Source organism: Chrysemys picta, chromosome 5 (genome assembly GCF_011386835.1).
Source record: "Chrysemys picta bellii isolate R12L10 chromosome 5, ASM1138683v2, whole genome shotgun sequence".
NCBI lineage: Eukaryota > Metazoa > Chordata > Testudines > Emydidae > Chrysemys > Chrysemys picta.
The window spans coordinates 70,598,844-70,613,085 of record NC_088795.1 but is presented as its reverse complement, the minus strand read 5'-3'; the positions used below and the strand labels follow the sequence as shown (position 1 = coordinate 70,613,085).

Below are 14,242 nucleotides of genomic sequence, written 5' to 3'. Positions count from 1 at the left end.
AAAAGGAAGTTCTTCACACAGCACACAGTCAACTTGTGGAACTCCTTGCCTAAGAAGGTTGTGAAGGCTAGGACTATAACAGGGTTTAAAAAAGAACTGGATAAATTCATGGAGGTTAACTCCATTAATGGCTATTAGCCAGGATAGGTAAGCAATGGTGGCTCTAGCCCAGGGGTTCTCAAACTGGGAGTTGTGACCTCTCAGGGGTCACGAGATATTACCTGGGGGGTTGCAAGCTGTCAGCCTCCACCCAAAACCCTGCCTCACCTCCAGCATTTATAATAGTGTTAACTATTTTAAAAAGTGTTTTTAATTTATAAGGGGGGGGTTCGCCCTCCATGGCTTGCTGTGCGAAAGGGGTCACCACTACAAAAGTTTGAGAACCACTGCTCTAGCCTCTGTTTGTCAGAAGGTGGTGATGGACAGCAGGAGAGAGATCACTTGATCATTACCTGTTAGATTCACTCCCTCTGGGGCACCTGGCATTGGCTACTGTCGGTAGACAGGATACTGGGCTGGATGGACCTTTGGTCTGACCCAGTACGATCATTCTTATGTTTGTCTAAAGACAAGGCTAGACAGTGGGAGGGTCCCTCAAAAGAATACATGATTTTATTTTTTTGCTATTGGATGATTTTGAGAAGTCCCATATTGTCTTAATCCAATGATTTTTTTAAAATACATAAAGTTGGAGCCTATCACCCTTGGCAGTGGATCCTAAATAAGTTCTTGTCTGATTATGAATAATTATAGCAAAGTGGAACCAAGCTTGTAACAAATTTCAGGGAAGGATAGTGAAACAAAGCTTTAGCAATCACTCTAGTAGTCTTGCGCTCTTTAAAATTACTACAGAGAATGGTTTGTAGCCTAGAGTACAAGGAAGTGGAAATATTATTAAAGCTTTAGGCTGAGATTTTTAAAGGCATCTAGGGATGTGGATGCCTAGTTCTCATTAATAATTAATAAATCTCACTTTAGTGTGGGATTTTCAAAAGGGCTCAGTAATGGCCTGTTACTGCAACCCTTAGAATAAATGATACAACCCCCATTAGCTGCAAGGGTAGCAGTTAGTTCACTCTTGACTGATTTGAAAAATCCACACTAAAGATGTGAACTGGAAAAAAAAAATGAAGACAGATACAGCTAGCACATGACCAATTACTGCTCATGCACACAGTGTAGTAAAAGACAACTGGTGTCTGACTATGAAAATAGCTGCTTGGCACCAGCTAGCTTGTGCAAAGTTCAATTTATCTAGCTCATCCATACCAGATAAAGTACTTAATACCCCATTTAAGTCTGACAGAGTGGCTGAAATCATATTTTCCCTAACTTAGAAATAAACTCTAAGGGCTGGTCTACACTTGAAATGTTACAGCAGCACAATAGCTGTAGTTCTTCAGTGTAGATACTACCTATGCCAATGGGAAGGGTTCTCCCATCAGCACAGGTAATCCATCTCTCTGCGAGTAACCAGGGTTAAGGTGAGTATAGTTAGGTCTTTCAGGGGTGTGGATTTTTCTCAGCCCCAGGAGAAGTAGCTGCGCCAGTATACGTTCTCAACATACACCAGCCCTAACAGACGTCCAAATGCTACTGCTTCAATCCTGTAACAGTGACTTTTCTGAAGAGAAATAGTATTTTACTAGTGTATTAGAATACACAGAGTGGACGGCCGACTGGTCCTTTTACCATAGCCAACCATTTGAATGTTCATATGGAATGCTATCATATGAGCATGCTCTTCTGGTTTAGGGGAGAAATCACCCATGTAGCTCTTGACTAAGATCAATGAGAAAGCTTCTCCAACACCACTACACAAATCTATTAGATCTGCAGAAAAGTTGGTAGTATTACAAAATAAAAGGAGAAAGCATGGAAGAGGAATTCAGTATGTTGTCACCAATAAAATCATTCTATAGAATTAATGTTCAGGTGCTGCTGTGAAATTTCTCCTCTAGCATATTTAGGTTTTTGCTATGTTCTCACAAAAGATTACTTTCATTTCAATAGTAGCATCCAGGCAGAGAGGGTTATTCATTTGAGAGAATGAAATGATGATTAAGACCTTGTGGAGTAGTTTGAAGTCAGAGGATCTGCTTGCTTATAGTCCAATCCTGCAATTTATTCTCCGTGTGAGCCTATACCACTGAAGTCAAAAAGAACTGTCATTGACTTCAGATCAATGGCACCCAATTGGCTCCTAAGAATCAGAATTCAGAGTTCTTCTTTCTAGTACAGTATGGATGCTTCTCCCTATAATTCAGCTTCATTGTCTACCAGTATCTCATACTCTGAAGACTTAAAAGGGAAAAAACCTATTGTCATGGCTAGAATGCTGTTCCAAGCACATTTAGGACTGCTTCATACTCTAGCTAACCATGTACTTTCAGGAGCCATTCACATGGATCACGCTCCCTGCTGGGTCTCAGAGGCAGTTTGTTAAAAGATGCTTTGCAACTCAGGGATCATTTTTGTTTAGAAGCGCACCTGCTGTTTATTAAATGTCTACTTTAACTTCCAGTAGCACTACTGCAATGGCAAAAAATAAAATTCAAATTTCTAGAACTATCTTCACATACAAAAAGTCTTTGGTTTCATTAATGGGGACCCATACTTATTGGCCTATATATAAACTAAATGAGAAATGGCATGTTACTGTTAAAAAGTTAGAAACTCAAATAATCAAATCACTTGAGTGTAATTAAATTACAAGACAAAAAACAGACTGGAACAATTTACTACTAATGGTTTTAAATATTTTAATATATTAGGTGGTGATATACTAAGCAACTGACACTGGTGCTAATAGATAAGCAAATAAATCCACAATGCTATAAAGATTAGATAGAAAATTATTTCCAATGTTCTTTCCTATACACTGTGTACAAGTTAAGAATAACACTAATAATTAAGAATCCCAACCTCTTAACAGCATCAGCCCGCTGGCATTAGAATTCTAATTATTGATGAAGACAATGAGAACAGCATTATATTAGTATCAGGATGATGGATGAGCCAAGAACTCTGCCACAGAAAAACCATGTCAATGGTATTGAAGACATTACTACAAAAGTCACTGCTTTGTTGGACCTAATTCAGCATAAAACTTGGATAAAAGCAGTGGTGGTACGGAAGATATTAAATATACCTATTGGGAAGAGTTTTGGTACCATTTTTACATAGCAGAGAATATCAAAAGTTATGTTTCTTAATTAGTGACAACTACCATAACTAAAATTTTGCCTTTAACAATGCATTCAATACTTGCTTCCTCTATAGAGGTCAGTAAAGATCAATAACTGAACCTGGGGAAACTGATCAAAAGATTAAATCACAAGAAGAAATGTCATCACTTCAGCCATTAACTATGTATTCTGATAAGACATATTTGTTTAGATATCCTGTTTACTGTCTAAAATTTTATAAGTATAAACATTTCATGCAAAGACACCACCTTCTGGTCACCTAGGAACTATTACAGAAAATAACTTGCCACACTTGATTATATTCAATATATCGCTCAAGGTCAGAAAGAACAGCCTTTCAAATCTAGATGTTTATCTTTACTAAAAGGCATACTTTATTTTAGCTGGCTGCTGGTTTTAGAATGTACCTTTTCAGAGAGTAAAAGGAACATTTCACTAATCGAAACATCTGGAGATGCATATATATATACACAGCATAGATTCAACAGACCATGATAAATATGTTACTGTAAACTGAACAAGAGATTTTCCCAAGACCAATGTTTCTAGAAAATTCATTTACATTTCTGACCAACTGTTCTGTATGGATGTAGACTTAATTTCCTGTCCTGTGAAGAGAGACATACAATACATATTTAATTTTTTGAATGTACATATTAACTCTTCAGAATGTTTCTGCTATAAACTAGATTGATCTACCTAGTAAACATTTAGGTCTATAAATCATATAGGTTGCAGTTATATGAAGTTTTAGTGACATGGCCGTTTCTATGATTTGAGGAGCCCTGTACAAAATAGGGGCCTCAGCCAGCACCCTCCATATATACATGCCCCAGTCCATCCATGCTCAGTCCTTTAGCTCCATGATCAGCTCTTATCCTGTGGCAATTTCAGTTTGCAGCTTTCCGCAAACAAGGTCAGCAGATGGGGTGTAATACTGGTCACCAAAAAAGGATATTGCAGAATAAGAGGGGGTTCAGAAAAGGATGACAAGAATAATCCAGGGTATGGGAAAAACTCATAAGAGACCGAAAAGACTGGGATTTTATCTTAGAAAGATTAATAGAGGGCATGTGATAAATATATAAAATAATAAATGGTATAGAAAAGATAGATCGAACAGGAAATTCTATACTCTCCAGCTCAATACACAAGGAGAGATTAATCGAAACTGAAAAGGTGGCTAATTAAAACCTGATCAAAGGAAATAATTTTTTATAACAACTTTGCCACAAGAAATGGTTGAGGCCAAGAATTTGACAAGATTCAAAAAAGGAATTGGCCATGTATAGGGATATCAAGAATATCCAGAATTATCATAGTTAATATGATTTTGGAAGTGCTGTTAAGCCTCATAAACTGAATATAAGGCTGACAGCCAGCAGGCTGGTGTGTGTGAGAGAGAGAAGCCAGATGAATAAGAACAGAGAAGGCAGAAAAAGAAGGTTCTAGAGAGCAAGCAACTGCCTGAAGCAGCACTCCGAGGCAGCAACTGGAGGAGCAGCAGCAGCGCCAACAGTCGCCTTTTTCAGATAGAGCAGAAGGAGCAAAGACAATACAGAGGGGTTTTATAGTGAAGGAGTGTAAATCTGATTTTTATACTTTATCTTAAGGAATAACTGGGTGTGTCTGTAAATAAAGTTGGATGCCTGCATTTGTGAGAGCCAACACACCCATCCTGCAACCATTTGGCCAATGCTGATAGGATGTTAGTGTTAACTAGTAACTATTTCATTAATAGGTAATACTGTGATGTTCTCTTATGTCTATATATTGAAACTTTGTACACTATATTGTATCAAATTTAGGATTATACTGTAATGTTACATATAGGCTTCATACATATGAATTGGAAGTCTCCATGTGTTTTAATATGCAACATTGTAATGCTTCCCTGTACATATACGTTCTGTTTGCTAATTGTGTTGGGGCTTTATGCATGTGTACAAGGGGTCTCCATGTACCGTGAATATTACATTATAACTGCTACATGATCTATGTATGCTATATGTTCTGTGCTGTCTGTGTCTTATTTTATTTTGCCACTTTAATGTATGATTTCTAATTAAGATTTAATAGTGGTTTACTAGGTCTTAATAGATTATATTCTTTCTTGCTTTACTGAATGTATTGTAACTGCTTATTTTCCTTTCAATAAATGACACTGTTTTTGAAGAATTGCTGCTTGTATGTCAATCCTTTGAGCAGAAGGCTGTACCCGTGTCCTCCCAAGGGTTAGCAGAATTAGTCTGCTCTGGGGAGTCCTCTTCGGGCCAGAGACAAACACATTGTCTGGCATTTCCTCTAGGGCAAGCCACCTCTTTATTACCCATTGAGATAGAACAAATTAAAAATTGGTTTATGGTTATAGGCAGGCCAGTATATGAGTGATTGAGGCCCAAATTTTGGGTAACTGGTGGAGAGGCAAGAAACTAGAGTTCCAGCTTCAACCTTCGTAAGGAAATAGAATTTAGGGTTAAACATAGTTTCTAACAATGGAAGACATTTTGGAGGTTGATATTCAGTTTTGTCAGTTTGTACCATAAAAATAGTATCTCTACTTTCTTTTGAATTCGAGTTGATTGTGATAGTTGTTCCTATTACAGATAGACCCCATTTAAGATTCATGGCAAACAAAGAGCTCTGGAGAAAAAACAAAAAAAAACCCAGGAGATCACCTCTTTTTAAACTGGTTATGTATTTCAGTAGAAACATTTACCTAGTTCCAACATATCTAAACAGATATCTGAGTATTATTTACCTTGAAGGGAATTCTCTTCCGTTTCATTCTCTACGGTGCATGTACCCGGTTTTTCACAAGCTGTTATTTTGTCTTCTGCAACCAAAAAATATTCTGATGCACTGCTCCAGTCACTAGACACTGATGCTTGACTTAGCTCTTCTATATCAGAATCTGAATGATTTAGTGTTTCACATTCTTTATCTACTGCATGTGCCGAGCCTCCCAAAAATGTATCACCACATGTCACTGGAGTAAGACAAGTTGCATTCTGTAACTGCAGAGTGTCAAGTTCATCTTCTTTCCTAGAAATCTCTTCTAAATCTTGGTGTGACTTATAGGTTTCACCAATATTTACATTATCTTCAACTTTCACATCTATATGAGGTTTAGTTGATGCAACACTAGGATGAGTGGAAAATACATTGCTTTCTTTACTAGGAAGGCCTGTTGAAAATAGAGAGCTGACTACAGCTGGACCACACAAAGAATTCTGTTGAGCAAGAGTGTCTTCAGTTTCAGTGTTCATAGATAGGTCAAAAGAAAAAAAGGAATTGCTACGCTTTGGACTTGTAAGTTCAGATATGGCCACTGTACATATTGGAGGTGTAGATTTTTCTACAACTAGATGTGCTTTGTCAATTGATTCTATTTTCATTTTTTCACTTTCACTTTTTTTATTATTATTAGATAAAAACAGCATCGAGGAGGAAGATAGTGAGTTGGAAGTACTTTTGACGGTGCCTTCAAATGAGATTACAGGTGAAGATTTACATTCCAGAATACAATTATTGGATGAGAAGGAAAATGTGTTATTACAGGAGAGAGGCTGGGTCTTGGAAACATCTTTTTTTCCGGTGTCACTACTAGATGTAGTGCAGGCTATAGTAGCAGTGGAATCTGGGGTACTGGCACTCTGCTCCTGAGGGACTACTGTAGGAGATTTTAGCCAGTTATATTCTACGTCTTTGCTTACAGAAACGCTCTCTTTTCCGGTTTGAAATATTGTACTTTGTTCAGCTGGCTTCTCAGATAGGCTAGAAAATGGTGAAATCTTCAATGAATTGCTGAGTTTGGATACTGTAAAACAATCTCTTTCCGAATTGCTAAAGGTAAATGAAAAAACTGGCTTTCCACTTTCTGATGACTCTAGTTTAGGACTTGTAGAGGCAGCAGAAGCTTTAGCCTCAGTTAAAGCTGAAGAGTTAAACTTTGTACAATTTCCATGTTGATTGCCCATTTCATCTTGAGTATCACACCTTCCGACGTAAAAAGTGGGGAAAACCGAATTATTCTTCTCTTTTTTGAAGAAAAATGTAGCTGCAGCCTTATTTAAATTGGGTAATGTTGAGTTATTACCCAAATTGGGGATAAAATGTGGAGCAGAAAGGCTCTGTGTGGGAGCACCTAAAAAGGTGGGTTTTAAAACAGGAACAGGTTTTGTTGAGGATTCTGGTAAGCCAGTTGAAGTGCTAGGACTTGCTAGTGTTTTTGCAGAAATGGGAACCGGTGATGATTGAGCCATTTTTACTTTGTTTTTTATTACCAAGCCATTGAAATTTTCTGATGGGGAGGTTAGTTTGCTTACTTCCGGAGATCTTGTTCCATTAAATAACTTCAAGTCACTGTTCAATTCAGAGAAATTCCAGTTCACAGGTGGAAAGCTGAATCTGTAACTACTGGAACTGGAAAAACTAGTGTTACTAAAACTTCCTTTTTGTAATTTTTGTGTTCTTATTCTCTGTGCATCTTTCACTTTGGGAGGTGAGGACAGAAGGGGAACTGCTGAGAACGTATTCTTTGAAGAATCAGTTATCACAAATGTATGCTTCGTATTTGCAGGTGAAGTCTGCATCTTCAATTGATCTGATGTCCGATGACCCATATAATAATTATAACGTACCTCCTACAATTGTAGAAAATCACCAAATTATTTAGTACAAGGGAAAGTAGTCAGTCATCAAAGTTGCAAGTTCTTTAAATATTATGTGAAGGAAAATTATTAATTTGTTGTGCTTATATGATCTAAGACTACTTTAAAAAGCAACAGAGGGTCCTGTGGCACCTTTGAGACTAACAGAAGTATTGGGAGCATAAGCTTTCGTGGGTAAGAACCTCACTTCTTCACATGCAAGTCATCTGAAGAAGTGAGGTTCTTACCCACGAAAGCTTATGCTCCCAATACTTCTGTTAGTGTCAAAGGTGCCACAGGACCCTCTGTTGCTTTTTTACAGATTCAGACTAACACGGCTACCCCTCTGATACAAGACTACTTTACTTACTTAGAATATTTTGCTGACACTGTTAAAAGGCAACAGAAAAAAAATACACACACTGTTCAGATTAGAAGAAATCTATTACTTTTTAAAAAGTCAAATATGTAAGTGACCCAAATAAACCCAAAATCCAATGGCATAAGTATCAAAGACTGAGGGCGGGTCTACACTACCCGCCTGAATCGGCGGGTAGAAATCGATCTCTCGGGGATCGAATTATCGCATCTCGTCGGGAAGCGACAATCGATCCCCGAATCGACGCTTCTACTCCACCAGCGGAGGTAGGAGCAAGCGCCGTCGATGGGGGAGCCGCGGAGGTCGATTTGCCGCTGTCCTCACAGCGGGGTAAGTTGGCTCCGATATGTCGAATTCAGCTACTCGCGTAGCTGAATTTGCGTATCTTAAATCGACACCCCCCCCGTAGTGAGGACGTAGTCTAAGACTACACAGAAGTAATATCTTTATAACTACTAAGTTAATAAACAATTATTGCTAAAAGTCAGAATTGATCAGTTTAAGATGCAAGAGAATATTTTCTTCTGAGAATAATGAAAATCTAAATCCAATGTAGTACTTTTTTATCCAGGGCCAATTAATTTTTAAATTCATATTTTTCTTAGTCACATTAAGATACACAGCAGTCAAACCTGTTATCTATGGTAACAAGGCAAAAGATGATTCATTTTATGTCTATAATACTCAAATGTCTCTAACTCTCAAGAGTATGGAACTGGAGAGGCACTAGTTATGGAAGGCCAAAACAGCTGTCAAATGACTACAGAGGGAAGATATTTTAAGCCATTTTCTGCTAGAGGAAGAAGATAGATAGGCATGATGCAATGCAACTGATAAAGCTTGATGCAGCAACTCAGATATTCCTTCACTGACTGCAGTCAAAAGAAACTGGAATTTGGAATACTAGGGGACACACACAAGCCATCATTGCAGAAATTGTGACATGCAACCTACTGGGACTAACTGTTTAAAATTTTTAGCATGAGTTACCACCTTAAATGCACACAGAAGCATAGGCCCAAAATCAACACAGACTATTAACTATTTCTCAGGAAAAGGTGTGGCATTCATTCATACTTCAGTTTGATCATAATATCATTCCCACTGAAACTGGGCCTTACCTTCTCTTTAAGTATGGACTACTTAGTGTGGCCAAAAAAATGTTAACTTCTCAAATAAGTTTAAAAATAATCCACTTGCATTTGTAACAGTAAACAATCCACAGCAGCTAACCCTTTTTTATAAAAGCAACTAGGTTGTAGTTGCAAAAAGAACAGGAGTACTTGTGGCACTTTAGAGACTAACAAATTTATTAGAGCATAAGCTTTCGAATAGGTTGTAGTTGGAGTTCTACATTTAATTTAAGAATTTAAGAAAAAGGTTAGTGCGCAGTAGCCTAACTAAAAGTAGGTAACTGACCCGTCAAGAGTATCAGTTTAGCATAATTGGGGCCCTACCAATTTCACGGCCGTGAAAAACACGTCATGGACGGTGAAATAAGCCCTTCCCCATGAAAGCCAATGTCCTCTTGTTTCTCAGAGTGTCCCAGAAAAGGGGGCTCCTAGCTCCGGCTGGGTAGGGACAGGACTTGTCCATGCCCTGCACAGGTGCATGGGGGGTGGTGGGGAGGAGGAACCAGACCCACCTCCGGGTGCCTCCCCGTGCTGTAGGATGCTCTGGGACTGGGCAGCAGTCCCAGAGGTTCCTGCAGCTAGAGGAGTTGGATCTGATCTTCCCTTGTTCCTAGGAGCGCCCCAGTCCATCCCCTGCACTGAGGAGGAGTGTGGGGAGGGGGGGGGGGGGGGGGGGAAGAGAGCCTCCGGGAACCTCCTGTGGCTGCAGGAAGCTCTGCAGCTCTCACAGAAGTGAGGGTAGCAATCCCATGACCCCCCTACAAACAGGTTTGCGACCCCCCCCACAATCCCCTTTTGGGTTGGGACCCCCAACTACATCACCTTGAAATTTCAGATTTAAACATCTGCAAATGTGAAATTTACCAATTTTCAAATCCTATGGCCATGAAATTGACCATAATGGACTGTGAATTTGGTAGGGCCCCAAGCATAATGAACAAAAAAAAAAAAGGGAAGCCTGTTGTAAAACCCAAGAGAAGTAAAAGATTGTGATGATATAAAACAGTAACTTGTTTTCCCAAACACTATTAGCAGCTGAGCAATACTTACACCAAAATGCATTCTTACCTCATGACTCATGTTTTGAAATGTTGACATTTCTGATATTGACATTAAGCGAGTACAGATTTTACTACCGTCAGTCAAAGTTTCCTCATGTCCCACTGCAGGCTGAAAAAAGTTACATCAGACATTGTCCATTTTGGATTTTACAAAGCCAAAGGAACATACTTAACCATAAAAAAAATTTAGTAAGTCTTGTAAACGAGAACTTACATAATATGTGTTGTGTATGTTTTTCTGATCTTTCCATTGTTTTGCACTATTTGTACATGCATACTTTCCAGTTAAACCTTCATTTCCTCCAAAAGAAAGTTCTGTGAGAAAAGAGGAATAAAATAAGACTGATTTATTTAAAAAAAAAATACAATAATTTATAAAGAACACTTGACTCATCAGATGTAAACTTACAAAGTTATGAAACCGGGGCAGCTAAAATAATTTCCATTTTGAAAACTGAGTACTGCTTTAATGTAAAGTTTATTGTGGTACTATAACAGAATTATTTTCAAAATATATGTGTTAAAAATAATAAACTGTGCACTGTGTTCAAAATATATGCATCTTTTTTCTACCTTTAACAATGCATGAATCAACTGAAGTCAGCTGTAAGGCCAGGATTTCATTAACCACAGATTTGATATCCATTTGCTTTTGGGTAGACTCTGGTGCTTTTTCATAGCTAGATGCTATGTGCATCAGGTCAAGCTGAGTCTTCATTCTGGAAAAAAAGGTGAACAAATCTTTTAGACAATTATTTGTGTTTCTCTGGGCTCAAAACAGGAAAAAAAAGTTATATCTAGTTAATAAAAAAATTACATTAAAAAAAAGGAACTCAGTAGATAGCAGAAAATATTTGAAGAGATTGATCTTCCTCTATTTAGAATTTTCTAATTTCCTTTCTTAGAAAAGACCACTTGAGGATTTGTTTGCTATTTCTTCTTCCAAGAGGCATCTCTGTCCGGCAAAGAAGCTGTATTTTATGGCCTAAAAGAGAGTTAACCCCTTCTAGCTGTATGAATAGTAAAAGACGTTTCAGTAAGGAAGGTTTTTTTGGGGAGGTGGGAGAAGGGAAAAGCCGTGGGAGGGGTGGGAGTGGAAGAACTGATATTGTTATTTAAGCATTTGTTTAGTTTGCCCTAAATTTAAAGACTCATAATCCAGCATGATGAAATTTAAACAAGAAGTAGGCATTCAACATCAAGGCACCTTATTCTTATGGAACAATTAATTTTGTCAAACCACCAATCCGCAAAGAGGCAAATCATTCCATTGAGAAATTTTAAATATGCAATAAGTGAATTTGAAGAAACTGCAAGTTTTATTGTCCAGAATTCTTCATCTCTCCTGTACAAGTTTTTGCAATAATTAACTAGTCAAGCAGAAAAGGGTTAATACGTGCACTATGAAAATATAAGAGATGTGCTGAAATACCATTGCCAAAGATATTCTTCAGTAATAAGAAATAAAGTACCGTATATACTTGTTCATTAGCCCGTTCGTTTATAAGCCAACCCCCCAAGTTGGTTAGGTAAAACTAGCAAAAACTGCATGACCCCTTTCATAAGCCGACCTTATATTTCAGGGGTTGGCAAACTTTGGCTCCTGGCCAGTTAGGGTAAGCCTCTAGCGGTCCAGGATGTTGTGTTTACCTGGAACAGCAAACCGCGGCCACGGGGAGCTAAGGGGCTCCATGGCTGTGAACGCTCCAGGTAAACAAAATGACAACGTATTAGATATTCAAATCAATGATTCCATAGGAGTTTAAAATCATCAAATTTTGGTGTAGACCTGTTTATAAGTTGACCCCTGCTCTTTGGTGCGTCACTTTTTTACCAAAAATAGTCAGCTTATGAACGAGTATATATGGTATTGTTAGTACACTATGTCTGAACCCGAATTACACCTTTTTCTTCAGGGGTCATTCCTAAAAGCCTCAGTTGTGAAACAGAATTTTAAAGTTCTGTTCTCACTTACTGTAACAGCCTTTAAAATAAATAAATAAATTATATATATATATATACACACACACACACACACACACACACACAGACCAATTAAGTATAGACATGAAAGTGCAAAACCATAAAAAAGCCAAATATGAAATTTTGTGTATCCCACAGCAAACATTTAAAATCAGCAAGAGAAGGTACTGTACTCCATTACTTAAACAAAAAATAAAACAAAAAACCTTGCAAACTTTTTATAGAAAGTTTGCATACGAAGTTTAATTCCATTATTATATTAGAGCTGACTGAACCAATTTGTATGTGCTCAAACATTGATTCTAATTCATTAAAGTATCCAAAAAATAGTTTTGAAAACATGTGATACTCGTGAATTGGAGCATTTCCTTTGCTCAGTGAAAATTAGAGTAACTCCTCACTTAATGTTGTAGTTATGTTCCTGAAAAATGCGACTAACTGAAACGATGTTAAGCGAATCCAATTTCCCCATAAGAATGAATGAAAATTGGGGAGAGCGGGGGGAGGAGTTATGGTCCAAGGAAATTTTTTTTTGCCATACAGTACAGTACTATAGTTGGGAGGTGCCCTCGCCTTACCCCACACGGGCACAGCCCACTGGCATTGGAGACAATGAGGCAGGTAAGGAGGCTAAAGGTGCTGTAGGCTAGAAGCATGTTGTGCAGCAGCAGCGGCAGCTTCCCCTACTCTGCAAGCACCAGGGGCGGGGGGCTCAACCCTTGGCCCACCCACGCCACCCCTTCCTCCAAGCCTCCACCCTTAACCTGCCTCTTCTCCCCCCACTTCCCCCTTTACTCCGCATGCTGCGTCCTCGCTCCTCCCCCCTCCCTCCTGCCCGTGGCAATCAGCTGGCTTGCAGCATTCAGGAGGGAGAGGGGAGGAGCGAGGACATGGCGCGCAGCCTCCCCATCCCTCCTGAACACCGCAAGCCAGCTGAGGAGGCAGGGGAGATAGGTGGGAGGTGCACCGCGTCCTCGCTCCTCCCTCCTGCCCACGGGAATCAGCTGGCTTGCGACATTCAGGGGGCAGGACTCTGTGCACAGGCTCCCCGCTCCTTCTCCTGCCTGTGGCAATCAGCTGGTTTGTGGTGTTCGGGAGGCAGGGGAGGAAGGGGGAGCCTGCGCGCCGAGTTCTCGCTCCTCCCCGCTCCCTCCTGACTGCCACAGGCAGGAGGCGGGGGGAGGAGGTGGAAGGCGCTGATCTGCGGGGTCTGCCGGGGGCGGGAGGGAGGCACTGTGTGTGTGGGGGGTTGGGGAGGGGGGGGGGGAGAAGGAGCCATAGGGGAGCTGATGGGGGGCTGCACTGCATAACTTTAAATGGAGCATGTTCTGTAATTGAGCAGGGACATAAGATCGAAACAACGTTAAGCGAGAGGACATTAAGTGGGGAGTTACTGTACAAGAATATACAGTTCAACATATAGTAAATTAATTATATTCAATTTAATATAAAATTTAAATCACCAAATTTATAATGTGTCTCAGTAACATTTCATACGGAAAGAAGCTATTTTATCTATTTATGTTAGCAGAACCTATAAGCATAATTCCTGAAACCTTCTTTAATACTCCCACAAAAACTAGATTTTTTACAGTCCCACAGCAGTATAGCATCTGGTAAACTAAAGCAGTGGTTCTCAAAGCTGGTCCGCCGCTTGTTCAGGGAAACAAGGCCGGGCCGGTTTGTTTACCTGCCGCGTCCGCAGGTTTGGCTCCCACTGGCCGCGGTTTGCCGCTCCAGACCAATGGGGGCTACGGGAAGGGCGGCCAGCGCATCCCTCAGGCCACGCCGCTTCCTGCGGCCCCATTGGCCTGGAGCGGCGATT

At 39.6% G+C, this 14,242-nt stretch overlaps 1 protein-coding gene across 4 annotated transcripts in view; it reads right to left on the bottom strand.

The window, feature by feature from the left end:
- Positions 1-14,242, bottom strand: part of LOC101941278 (serine-rich adhesin for platelets-like) — a 59,089-nt gene that overhangs the window by 35,956 nt on the left and 8,891 nt on the right. For 3 of the 4 annotated variants that reach the window (XM_042846872.2, XM_042846870.2, XM_042846871.2), the window contains exons 5-8: positions 11,008-11,153; positions 10,649-10,749; positions 10,442-10,543; positions 5,971-7,855 (exon numbers count right to left, since the gene is read on the bottom strand). In XM_042846872.2, coding sequence (XP_042702806.2) covers positions 5,971-7,855; positions 10,442-10,543; positions 10,649-10,749; positions 11,008-11,153 — 2,234 coding nt within the window. Of the gene's footprint in view, positions 1-2,745; positions 3,818-5,970; positions 7,856-10,441; positions 10,544-10,648; positions 10,750-11,007; positions 11,154-14,242 lie in introns of those variants that run through there. The other variant, XM_005313657.5, reaches the window with a different exon arrangement.